The sequence below is a fragment of the Triticum aestivum genome, chromosome 2A (genome assembly GCF_018294505.1).
Source record: "Triticum aestivum cultivar Chinese Spring chromosome 2A, IWGSC CS RefSeq v2.1, whole genome shotgun sequence".
Taxonomy (NCBI): domain Eukaryota; kingdom Viridiplantae; phylum Streptophyta; class Magnoliopsida; order Poales; family Poaceae; genus Triticum; species Triticum aestivum.
Window position 1 is genome coordinate 555,545,150 of NC_057797.1, and position 13,052 is coordinate 555,558,201.

At 48.1% G+C, this 13,052-nt stretch overlaps 1 protein-coding gene across 1 annotated transcript; it reads left to right on the forward strand.

Annotated features, from left to right (window-relative positions):
• Positions 1-2,123: 2,123 nt before the first annotated feature.
• On the forward strand, positions 2,124-7,075 carry LOC123189396 (sugar transport protein MST1). The gene is made up of 3 exons (XM_044601808.1): positions 2,124-2,508; positions 5,335-5,654; positions 5,826-7,075. The coding sequence occupies exons 1-3, from the start codon at positions 2,364-2,366 to the stop codon at positions 6,903-6,905; spliced, it is 1,545 nt and encodes a 514-aa protein (XP_044457743.1). The 5' UTR covers positions 2,124-2,363; the 3' UTR covers positions 6,906-7,075.
• The last annotated feature ends 5,977 nt before the right edge of the window (positions 7,076-13,052 follow it).

Here is a 13,052-nt window from a genome sequence, read left to right on the forward strand (position 1 = left end):
GATGAGTGGATCTGGTCGCTGGTTATCTGAAGAGATAAGGTAAGTTGAAGGAGGAGGGCAGTGGGTGGGGTCACTTGAGGATGCGCGTGCATGACGACCGTGCGCGACCAGCACAATTTCCAGTCGGTCCGCCGATGCGAAACGTTTCCTGTTGGATATCAGCAACTCGCTCTTTTCAAATCGATATAGATATTTAATTATTTATCTGAGAATTAGGTTCGTTCACAGTAATGATGTCCAAATAGATCTAGCTATCCACTTGTAAAGGAGGAAATCAAAAGTCAAAGCGCCTAAACTGCCTTTTTAGCTCCATTGTAATGTGGATATTTCATCCTAAGTTGAATTTTAGGATATGTCATTCCCGTGCTTATGCTTGTGTCATTCTCATGTACAGGAGTCCCGCATGTCACTCAGTCAAAGAGCAACGGACAAGCTTGTCTTTGGAAAATCACTTGGATAATCCTCTCGAGTTAGAAAGTGTACTGCAATTTTATTAAAATTTGCCATCATATATGCGTTATGATCTCTTTATCTATTTCGGCTAATTCTTTTTATCGGGAAATTTTCGTCCCGGTTTAAATGTAAAGCAATGACCACCATCACACCATACGTCAACACAACGCACACATAAAAGGCAAGATACAAAGATGCCAAAGATCAACAACATCACCTTATACGACTCTAAGCAAACAATAGATGGACACTAGGCAACACTATGGAGTTGACGGAGCCCTTGACCATGAAAAGTCATCGCGGGGAGGCGGGGTTGAATATTAACAAACCATGAGCTCCAAGACGATATCTTTAGGAAGATCACGATACCGAAGCGCTGCCATCGTCTGATCCAAAGGATCAATAATTTCACCAGGAGAACAACAAAGGACAAGGAGCAACCATGATGGAGACTTCAAGAAGTGGACGACATTCACGGACGTCGCCTTTCAGTCGGTCTGGCCAAGCCAGTCAGGGTTTTCACCCTCAGCCAAGGTGTGGCCAGTCACGAGGACATCTGTCGCACCACTATCACGGAACGCCAAACACCATCCACCATGCCACCCTCGCGGCCATGGTAGCTATCTCGCACCTAGGTCGCGGGCTCAGCTCACGAGCATCGCGTCTCCTACCACCATGGTCGTCGCCCTGGATACAAGACGTCCTAGAGCCCCTCCATTGCTAGGGCGAAGCATTGACCAATAGAGCCCGACCGGGGCCCGGGAGCAACTAGGCCGGGGAAAAAGTGAAAGTGCAGGAGCGGACCACGTCCACACTGACGCCCCCTGTGTCGGTGATGCGTGGCCGGATCGCATAGGAGCCTCCCCGTCACCCCTTGTGACGGCCCACCACGGTCCTTGTCCGAATCCACACATGGCGAGCTCCAGCCACACGCCCAACGATGCGAGGTACCAGACTAATCACAACTTTCCGCCTTCGATGAACTCCAGGAGCGTCCGCATGACTCGGTCGTAGACGAGCCGATGCCAGAGCTGCGCCCAACTGTCACCGCGACCCAACCTGACCCACCCAACCACCGATGACTGTCGCAATGCCAACGAGCCACGACATGCCTCGAGAGGCCACCACCTCACCACCGTATAGCATCCCCAAACAGCGACCCGTACAAGCCTCCATCGCCATCTCGCATCGCTCGTTGTTGACCAGACTCCAGATCTAGGAGGATCTGGTGGTAATCCGACATGCACGTCGCCGCCTATTCTAACCCATCCTGCCGCCGCCGGACCGCACATGCACGCCAGGTCACCGACACACCGCCACCTCGAGCATCCGACGTTGTGCCACTACGCCACACTAGAGCCCAACGCCTCCATTCGACCGGTCTTCCCACGCCAACCGCCGGCGAACGAGCGAAGAGGAAGAAAGGCCTCGCAGACACCGACACCGGCGCTTCTTGGCGGCGGTGGGGAGGAGGGAAGATCGGGGAGGGAGGTGTGACGGCGGCTAGGGTTTCCCCCAGTGGCTCGTGGGAGCGACGCAGGAGGGGTGGGTAGGTAGGCTTTGCTAAATGTTGTCTGCCTTCCCATTCTTCCTACTAGTATTTATTCTTACTCCGCTCCTATTAAATGTCGCTTTCCCCAAGCCTCCATCTGTTTTTTTTTTCTTTCTTTTCTGAGAGCGCCTTGCTCGATCTGTTTTTTCTGTTCTGTTTTTTGAGAGCGCGTTACTGAATCTGTTGCATGTATACGCCGCATACATTCGGTGCCACCTCCAGGCTCCAGCTAATACCCCGCGGTTGGATGTACTCCTGTCAAACCCGTATATAATAGCGGCGACCCTCTAGCTCTTGCCTTTGTGCCTTCCAAACCCCAACCCATTGACCATCCAAGACTCAGCTTAGCAGCCGCAAAATGGCGAGAGGAGGTCTCGCCCCGGCGGCCGGCGGCGACCGGATCCGCGGCTACGGCGGCGGCCGCGTGACGCTCTCCGTGGTGGTCACCTGCCTCATGGCCGCCTCCTGCGGCCTCATCTTCGGCTACGACATTGGCGTCTCAGGTGCGCACATGCTTGAACCGAGCTTTGCTTGATCCATGGGCATCCTCCGAGCTCTGAACAAGAAATTCTTGCGTTTATGCATGGCTTCTCGACGACCTTCCATAATTAGAAGGCATGAGTGCAGCTCAAGTCATATGGGTTTAGTTTCTCCGTGGGATTTCAGTATTTCTACTACTCCTCTACTTTGAATTACCGCGACATCAGAACTCCTGCTGAATCTTTGTCCAAAAAAAGAACTCCTGCTGAATTAAATAAAGAAAGTTGGGGGCCTTTTTCTTCTTCTTCTTTCGAATCAAGAAATTTTGGATTTTCTTAGTAAGCTGGAGAGTTACCGCTCTTTTGGGAAGGATTATGATCCGCCCGTCAATCTGTTAGGTCCTAAACAATTTATCATGTTGTACGTGCTGGTGCTATACTACGTATTGAAGTGGTAGATGGGCACACACTTCTATGTCTACTACTCCGGAGTAAATACTCACCAACCAACTGCATGTGCACGTCTGTCTCTCAGGATTGATTTAACTTAGCTACTTCCTCCGTCACAGTTTAGAAGGCACAATTAAATTTGCGTGTGTTTTCATAATAGACAAGGTTTAAGGCGCATTGCATTTATTTCTAGTACCTAATTAGTACTTCTATATATACTATTTCTATATGCATGCGTAGTGTGAATGCTATTTTTTAGCCCATCTCACAACCAATAGATAACCACCTAGGTCCCAGAGAATTTCCAAGCGTGCCTTCTAAACCGTAAGGTTGGTCATAGTGGGAGTAACATAGGTAGTAACATAGATGCCACATAAGCAAAAATGATGATGTGGCAAGTAGTTAATGAGGAGAGAGACAAATAGAGTAACATAATATGTTACCATCACATAGCGGTTTCCAATGCATAATGAGTCTACAAAGTAATAAATGAAGGCAACTATATTACCATACCTATGACACTACCCACTATGAAGGTAGTAACATAGACTAGTAACATATGTATGCTACTAGTCTAAGTTACTTCCCACTATGACCAGCCTAACGGAGGGAGTAGTAACATAGCGCACTTCGAGAAAATTCTGCTTATGTGGCAAGTAATTAATGAGAGGTGGTAACATAATATGTTACTGTAATATAACGCTTTTCAAGACAAGATGAGTCTACGAACTAATAAATGAAGCCATATATGATACTATTAGTATGTTACTTTGCATTATGAAGATAATAAGTTAGACTAGTGTCATATGCAACCATTTAATAACGGCGTTCAGTTCAGCGGAACAGACGACCAATCTCAGTTTTGACCCAAGATGTCAAAGCATACACAATTTGTTTCCCCATCCTATCCATATTGGACCGGGCTCCACTATCATCAGAAGAAAACAAAAGTACTACCAGGAGGTAAACAAGAAAATAAAGGCAGTCGTGTTACTTTCACCAGGAGGTGCTCTTCCCCGCGAAATAAAATAAGACATAAAGAATAAATAAAAAAGAGGTGTAGCTCTAGAATCTTAGACCAACAACCTCTCACTTCCTTGCCTCACATGAAAGCTGCAAGAGAGGACATATATGGCATCCAGCACGTACTACCAACTAGCCAACTGCATAGGCAAGGCAGGAATCAACTGCACTCGCGCTCTTGCTTATCTCCATGCCCTAGAGCGTAGCCTCTTTTCGCGCCATCCTTTGTATGCACCAGCCAAAAGCATTTCACTATAATACTCACTTTTTAGTAGAGATTTCATTCACTATAATAGCTAGGTGAGAATCCAGCCTGCCCCCCTACTCCTGGAATGTGCATCCTCCTGCACAGGTATAATGGGGAGAGAAAAAGCGTTGGATAAGGCATACAGTACCAATTATTACCATGTGGTTTGGATTCCTTGAAACCCAGTCCATACAAACTCTCTCCATATCAATTATCGACACTGGAATCCACTACCAAAGCAATATACGCAAGATATGTCTCATCAGCAGCGCAACGTTGGGGTACTTGAGCATCGTCGCAATTACAACAGTAGCAGGAAGGTTCTAGAGAGCAAAAGTGAGCAGCCCACTGAGCTAGCTAAATTGTGTCACCAACATATAACTTGGACAAGGTAAACGTGCAGGTAACAAACAAAGCAACAGTAGCGGCAAACAAAGATGACAGCACTCGTTCCCTAGTGCTGTACAACTAAAACAACAACACCAGACATCTAATCATCGATCGATCCATGGAACCGGGAGGTGCTTGAAAACATAGCTGTTTCATGCACGTTTTCTGCCTTGACGCTATTGGAAATCTCCATGGATGTGTTGTTAGTGCTGTCAACTTGTCACAGCGGTCGATGTTCCTGAGAGAAATATATGCCGAAAGTTACTACATGCCAGTGAATGTCCACATTTCTGAGAGAAATATATGCTTGAAATTTCACCGTCAACTTGCCATAGCTGCTATATACTGTATTATAGTGGAACTACCATGTGGCTTGAATAAGCAGGACCGCTGTGATGCTTAAAAGTCCACCACTGTGATGCTTAATTAAGCAGGACCGCAGGACAGAAAAGGGATTAGAATAAGCACATATGCCAATATTCGAGATTTTTTTTCGATAGTTGGACGTACGTCGCTGTAGGTAGTACAATTCTTGTGATCGTGCAACGTGCATACGCTTGCAGATACGCGTGACGTTTGCAACAACAGAAACATAAACTATATCCTTTTGCTTTCAACGTTACTGATATCAGTGTCATCAGGATATCGTAAATCGGTTTAGTTCGCACACGCCGCGCGCGTGATTGCGCTCTCTGCTGCAAATGAACAAAAAATACAGTCAGCTGATGGTGAAATTTCAGGCGGCGTCACGCAAATGGAGTCGTTCCTCGAGAAATTCTTCCCGGAGGTTCTCAAGGGGATGAAGGGCGCCAAGCGCGACGCCTACTGCAAGTACGACAACCAGATGCTCACGGCGTTCACCTCCTCGCTGTACATCGCCGGCGTGCTGTCGTCGCTGGTGGCTAGTAGGGTGACCAGGAGGGTGGGCCGCCAGGCCGTCATGCTCACCGGCGGCGCCCTGTTCCTTGCCGGCTCCGCTGTCAACGCCGCCGCCGTGAACATCGCCATGCTCATCATCGGCCGGATGCTGCTCGGCTTCGGCGTTGGGTTCACAGCGCAGGTATCCAGTGTCATTTTTATTTTTTGTGTCATTTTCAGCTCCAGCCCAGCAACAGATGACCGTATTCGTATGCAGGCCTTGTTCGTACTATACTTGTACAGCACGGCCCATCTTTCATTCAGTTGAAACATTTTGGCACTTGGCAATGACACATGGGTCCGTTGACCGCAGGCGGCTCCGCTGTATCTCGCCGAGACATCGCCAGCCAAGTGGCGCGGCGCCTTCACCAGCGCCTACCACGTCTTCCTCGTCATCGGCACGGTGGCAGCGACCGTCGCCAACTACTTCACCAACCGCATCCCGGGATGGGGCTGGCGGGTCTCCCTCGGCCTGGCCGGCGTGCCGGCCATCGTCGTTGTGCTGGGCGCCCTCTTCGTCCCGGACACTCCCAGCAGCCTCGTCCTCCGCGGAGATCCCGACAGGGCACGCGCGGCGCTCCAGCGCATCCGCGGGGCGGACGCCGACGTGGGCGACGAGTTCAAGGACATCGTCCTCGCCGTGGAGGAGGCTCGCCGGAACGACGAGGGCGCGTTCGAGCGGCTGCGCGGCAAGGGGTGCCGGCACTACCTGGTGATGATGGTGGCCATCCCCACTTTCTTCGACCTCACCGGCATGATCGTCATCACCGTGTTCTCGCCGGTGCTGTTCCGGACCGTGGGGTTCGACAGCCAGAAGGCGATCTTGGGCTCCGTCATACTCAGCCTCGTCAACTTGTTCGCCGTCGTCGTGTCCACCTTCGTCGTGGACCGTGCCGGCCGCAGGTTCTTGTTCCTCGCCGGCGGCGTAGCAATGATGCTCTGCCAGGTGGCGGTGGCGTGGATACTGGCGGATCATCTGGGGAGGCAGCACGCGACGACGATGGCGCGGAACTACGCCAAGGGGGTGCTGGTGCTCATGTGCCTCTACACGTGCAGCTTCGGCATGTCGTGGGGGCCGCTCAAGTGGGTGGTGCCGAGCGAGATCTACCCGGTGGAGATCAGGTCGGCGGGGCAGGCCATGACCGTCTCCATCGCGCTCAGCCTCTCCTTCGCGCAGACGCAGGTGTTCATCACCTTGCTCTGCGCCATGAAGTACGCGATATTCATCTTCTACGCCGGCTGGGTCCTGCTGATGACGCTTTTCATGGCGGCGCTCCTGCCGGAGACCAAAGGCGTGCCGCTGGAGGCCATGAGGACGGTGTGGGCCAAGCATTGGTACTGGAGGAGGTTTGCTGGAGATGCCAAGCAGGACAGCCAGGTCAACTGCCTGTGAAACGTACGTACGATAATGTATAGCGAGTAGCGAGTGTGAACGGACTCAAATCATTGGTGCGCAGGCCGCAGGGTATATTGTGGTTAGCATATTATAGTTTCAAAAAAGCTAGACTTATTACGGATGGTATTATGGTATACAGACCCCCTACCGACCCTCATTTTAGTATACTAGATTGTTCCCTAATGTCAACTGATGCGGCATGAAACAAAATACCAACGTACATAAAGTAATTTGCAATAATACAAACCAAATCAGTATTATTTTTCTTGTCCTACTCATTCCCTTAAAACAGATAAGCTTGGAGAAATGTTCATTTGCTGAGATATTGGATGCTAGAACATCTTACATAGAGTAACCTGAACTTGGAATAATCTAAACTGAATCGGTACTTTTCTTTTCTTGTCTTACTCATTTCCTCCCTCAGTTCGCTTGTTGGTTTTTTCACCTGTATCTATCTCTAATTAGTAGGATCTTGCACTAATATGGAAACTAATCCTTTTTCATTTGACAAATTAAAAAATAGTACTCCTGGCTTTACGTTTCCCACATAACAAGAAAATAAAATATAAGGCCATATGTCATGCCTAATCCATTATTAGTGTATAACATTTGAGAATAATACCAAATTTTCTTACGAGTGCTGCCAAAGATGGGGCGTTGACATAGGTTGTGAGATTGGATTCGAGAGGCAGAGATAATGGGTGAAGGTATATATGAGACAGATGTTGAACCATCAGAATATGTACGCTACCGTTGCAACACACATGCAATTAGGCAGTAATCCATAGCTCTAGCAAAGCTCTATTACTGTATGGTCTAACAGTCAGTTATATAAATGAAAATTGCTCATCCGATCAGACTGTGAGCCATCCCTAGAGCATCTTTAACAGCTCACCGAAAATACTAACCCAATAACCACTTATTAGAGCTCCCAATAACACTTTTCTGGTTATTGGGGATGAAAGCTGCAACAGATCCCCAATGTTTATTTCCTAATAAATTGTTTCTCTGTTTCTCGTTAGGACCAAAATGGCTCGTGAACATGATCATGTACACTTGCTACATTCGTTTCGTATGTGCCTCCAAGGGCTCTCAACTTCTTCAATTGCCACCTCTCGCTCCTCCAATTAATGCCTTGACATTTTTTAAAGATCCAACATCGTTGGCATTCATTGATAATAGTAGAGAGCAACGGAAAACAACAAGGTGGTGAAGGTCCTAGGACCAGAAGATCCGAAGATCAAAGGAAAAAACAACAACAGCCCTACTGGTTGCAACACAACACCCCATACAATCCACACAAGACAACACAGCTCTGACTCCGACGATGAACTACGAAGAAACTAGGCAAGGTTGGCGTCACGGAGGATCGCCGAACAAACAACGTGTCACGCATCATCGTATACCACCTGGCCCCGCCACCACGGCTTCGACTTCACAGCAGCAAGCAGCCGAGGCAGCCCACAGACACGTCGGAGAAGAAGATCCGACTACCAGGACCAATACCATGCCTCCGATATTGCTCACCACCCTCATCGTTGACATAGATGCCACCATGCACGTCCAGTCATAGGAAGCACTAGAGGGATCAAGAGCTTCAAGACAGCGACCTAAAGAGGGGAACGCCGTTGAAGACGACTTTACCGCCCGACCCTGCAGTAAGATCTAGGCTTTCACCCGAAGAACTGTTGGGGAACGCAGTATTTCAAAAAAATTCCTACGATCATGCAAGATTTATCTAGGAGATGCATAGCAACGAGAGGGGAGAGTGTGTCCACGTACCCTCATAGACCGAGAGCGGAAGCGTTTAGTAACGCGGTTGATGTAGTCGAACGTCTTCACGATTCAACCGATCCTAGCACCGAACGTACGGCACCTCCGTGTTCAGCACATGTTCAGCACGATGACGTCCCTCGAGCTCTTGATCCAGTTGAGGACGAGGGAGAGTTCCGTCAGCATGACAGCGTGGCGACGGTGATGATGAAGTTACCGGCGCAGGGCTTCACCTAAGCACTACGACGATATGACCGAGGTGGTAAACTGTGGAGGGGGGCACCGCACATGGCGAAGAGATGTCTGTTGTGCCCTTGGGGGTGCCCCCCGCCTCCGTATATAAAGGGGGGAGAGAAGGCCGGGCCCCTAGGGGTGCGCCAAGTGTGGGGAGTCCTAGTAGGATTCCTCTCTCCTTTTTTCCTTTTCCGGAGTAGCAAAGGGGGAAAGAGAGAAGGAGTAGGAGAGGGAAAGGGGGGGCCTCCCCCACCCCTTGTCCAATTCGGATTGGCAAGGGGGCGGGCGCACACCACCTCCTTGGTCGTCCCTCTCTCCTCCACTAAGGCCCATGATGGCCCATTAACTTCCAGGGGGGTTCCGGTAACCTCAAGTACTCAGAAACTTATCTGAAACTTTCCGAAACCATTCCAGTGTCCGAATGCAACCTACCAATAAATGAATCTTTACCCCTCGACCATTTTGAGACTCATCATGTCCGTGATCTCATCTGGGACTCCGAACAAACTTCGGTCATCAAATCACATAACTCACAATACAAATCATCATCGAACGTTAAGCGTGCGGACCCTACGGGTTCGAGAACTATGTAGACATGACCGAGACACATCTCCGGTCAATAACCAATAGCGGAACCTAAAGGAAATATGCCCTAGAGGCAATAATAAAGTTATTATTTATTTCCTTATATCATGATAAATGTTTATTATTCATGCTAGAATTGTATTAACCGGAAACATAATACATGTGTGAATACATAGACAAACAGAGTGTCACTAGTATGCCTCTAATTGACTAGCTCGTTGATTAAAGATGGTTATGTTTCCTAACCATAGACATGAGTTGTCATTTGATTAACGAGATCACATCATTAGGAGAATGATGTGATTGACTTGACCCATTCCGTTAGCTTAGCACTTGATCGTTTAGTTTGTTGCTATTGCTTTCTTCATAACTTATACATGTTCCTATGACTATGAGATTATGTAACTCCCGTTTACCGGAGGAACACTTTGTGTGCTACCAAACGTCACAACGTAACTGGGTGATTATAAAGGTGCTCTACAGGTGTCTCAGAAGGTACTTGTTGGGTTAGCGTATTTCGAGATTAGGCTTTTTCACTCCGATTGTTGGAGAGGTATCTCTGGGCCCTCTCGGTAATGCACATCACTTAACCCTTGCAAGCATTGCAACTAATGAGTTAGTTGCGGAATGATGTATTACGGAACGAGTAAAGAGACTTGTCGGTAACGAGATTGAACTAGGTATTGGAATACCGACGATCGAATCTCGGGCAAGTAACATACCGATGACAAAGGGAACAACGTATGTTGTTATGCGGTCTGACCGATAAAGATCTTCGTAGAATATGTAGGAGCCAATATGAGCATCCAGGTTCCTCTATTGGCTATTGACCGGAGACGTGTCTCGGTCATGTCTACATAGTTCTCGAACCCGTAGGTCCACACGCTTAAAGTTCAGTGACGATCGTAATTAGGGTTTTTGTGTTTTGATGTACCGAAGGTTGTTCGGAGTCCCGGATGTGATCACGGACATGACGAGGAGTCTTGAAATGGTCAAGACATAAAGATTGATATATTGGAAGCCTATATTTGGATATCGGAATCATTCCGGGTGAAATCGGGATTTTACCGGAGTACCGAGGGGTTACCGGAACCCCCCCGGGGGTTAATGGGCCTACATGGGCCCTAAGGGAGAAGAGGAGGGCCGACCAGGGCAGGCCACACGCCCCCTCCCCCTTGTCCGAATAGGACAAGGAAGGGGGGGCGGCGCCCCCCTTTCCTCTTTCCCCCTTCCCCTTTCCTTCTCCAACAAGGCAAGAGGGGGGAGTCCTACTCCCGGTGGGAGTAGGACTCCTCCGGGCGCACCCCCTAGGGGCCGGCCGCACCTCCCCCTCCCTCCTTTATTTACGGGGGCAGGGGGCACCCCATGACACACAAGTTGATCTTCGTGATCGTTCCTTAGCTGTGTGCGGTGCCCCCTTCCACCATATTCCACCTCGGTCATATCGTAGCAGTGCTTAGGCGAAGCCCTGCGTCGGTAGAACATCATCACCGTCATCACGCCGTCGTGCCGACGAAACTCCCCCTCAACACTCGGCTGGATCGGAGCTCGAGGGACGTCATCGAGTTGAACGTGTGCAGAACTCGGAGGTGCCGTACGTTCGGTACTTGGATCTGTCGGATCAGGAAGACATACGACTACTTCCTCTACATTGTGTCAACACTTCCATTGCCGGTCTACGAGGGTACGTAGACAACACTCTCCCCTCTCATTGCTATGCATCACCATGATCTTGCGTGTGCGTAGGAAAATTTTGAAATTACTACGTTCCCCAACAGTGGCATCCGAGCCAGGTTTTATGCGTTGATGTAATATGCACGAGTAGAACACAAGTGAGTTGTGGGCGATACAAGTCATTCTGCTTACCAGCATGTCACACTTTGGTTCGGCGGTATTGTTGGATGAAGCGGCCCGGACCGACATTACGTGTACGCTTACGCGAGACTGGTTTTACCGCCGTGCTATGCACACAGGTGACTAGCGTGTGTTAGTTTCCCCAACTTTACTTGAATCGAGTGTGGCTACGCCCGGTCCTTGAGAAGGTTAAAACAGCACTAACTTGACAAACTATTGTTGTGGTTTTAATGCGTAGGTAAGAACGGTTGTTGCTCAGCCCGTAGCAGCCACGTAAAAACTTGGAACAACAAAGTAGAGGACGTCTAACTTGTTTTTGCAGGGCATGTTGTGATGTGATATGGTCAAGACGTGTGAGATATAAGTTGTTGTATAAGATGATCATGTTTTGTTGAAGTTATCGGCAACCGACAGAAGCCTTATGATTGTCTCTTTATTGCATAAGATGCAAGCGCCAAATAATTGCTTTACTTTATTGCTATGCGATAGCAATAGTTGCAAGAGCAATAGTTTGCGAGACGACCATGTGATGACACATTGATATAGATCAAGATGATGGAGATCATGGTGTCATGCCGGTGATGATGGAAATCATGACGATGTGTTGGAGATGGAGATCAAAGGCACAAGATGATGATGGCCATATCATGTCACATATTTTGATTGCATGTGATGTTTATCTTTTATGCATCTTATCTTGCTTTGATTGACGGTAGCATTATAAGATGATCTCTCACTAAATTTCAAGATAAAAGTGTTCTCCCTGAGTATGCACCGTTGCCAAAGTTCGTCGTGCCCAGACACCATGTGATGATCGGGTGTGATAAGCTCTACGTCCATCTACAATGGGTGCAAGCCAGTTTTGCACACGCAGAATACTCAGGTTAAACTTGACGAGCCTAGCATATGCAGATATGGCCTCGGAACACTGAGACCGAAAGGTCGAGCGTGAATCATATAGTATATATGATCAACATAAGTGATGTTCACCATTGAAAGCTACTCCATTTCACGTGATGATCGGTTATGGTTTAGTTGATTTGGATCACGTGATCACTTAGAGGATTAGAGGGATGTCTACCTAAGTGGGAGTTCTTAAGTAATATGATTAATTGATCTTAAATTTATCATGAACTTAGTCCTGGTAGTATTAGCATATCTATGTTGTAGATCAATAGCTCGCATTTAGCTCCCCTGTTTTATTTTTGATATGTTCCTAGAGAAAACTAAGTTGAAAGATGTTAGTAGCAATGATGCGGATTGGATCCGTGATCTGAGGTTTATCCTCATTGCTGCACAGAAGAATTATGTCCTTGATGCACGGCTAGGTGACAGACCTATTGCAGGAGCAGATGCAGACGTCATGAACGTTTGGCTAGCTCAATATGATGACTACTTGATAGTTTAGTGCACCATGCTTAACAGCTTAGAATCGGGACTTCAAAGACGTTTTGAACGTCATGGACCATATGAGATGTTCCAGGAGTTGAAGTTAATATTTCAAGCAAATACCCGAGTTGAGAGATATGAAGTCTCCAACAAGTTCTATAGCTAAAAGATGGAGGAGAATAGCTCAAGGAGTGAGCATGTTCTCAGATTGTCTGGGTACTACAATCGGTTGAATCAAGTGGGAGTTAATCTTCCAGATAAAATAGTGATTGATAGAATTCTCTAGTCACCATCACCAAGTTAGTAGAA

Bases quoted from the DNA above. Each gene is read 5' to 3' on its own strand.
- LOC123189396 (XM_044601808.1), top strand. From the start codon at position 2,364: ATGGCGAGAGGAGGTCTCGCCCCGGCGGCCGGCGGCGACCGGATCCGC. The intron at 2,509-5,334 runs GTGCGCACATGC...GTGAAATTTCAG, and splicing joins CTACGACATTGGCGTCTCAG to GCGGCGTCACGCAAATGGAG. The intron at 5,655-5,825 runs GTATCCAGTGTC...CGTTGACCGCAG, and splicing joins GCGTTGGGTTCACAGCGCAG to GCGGCTCCGCTGTATCTCGC.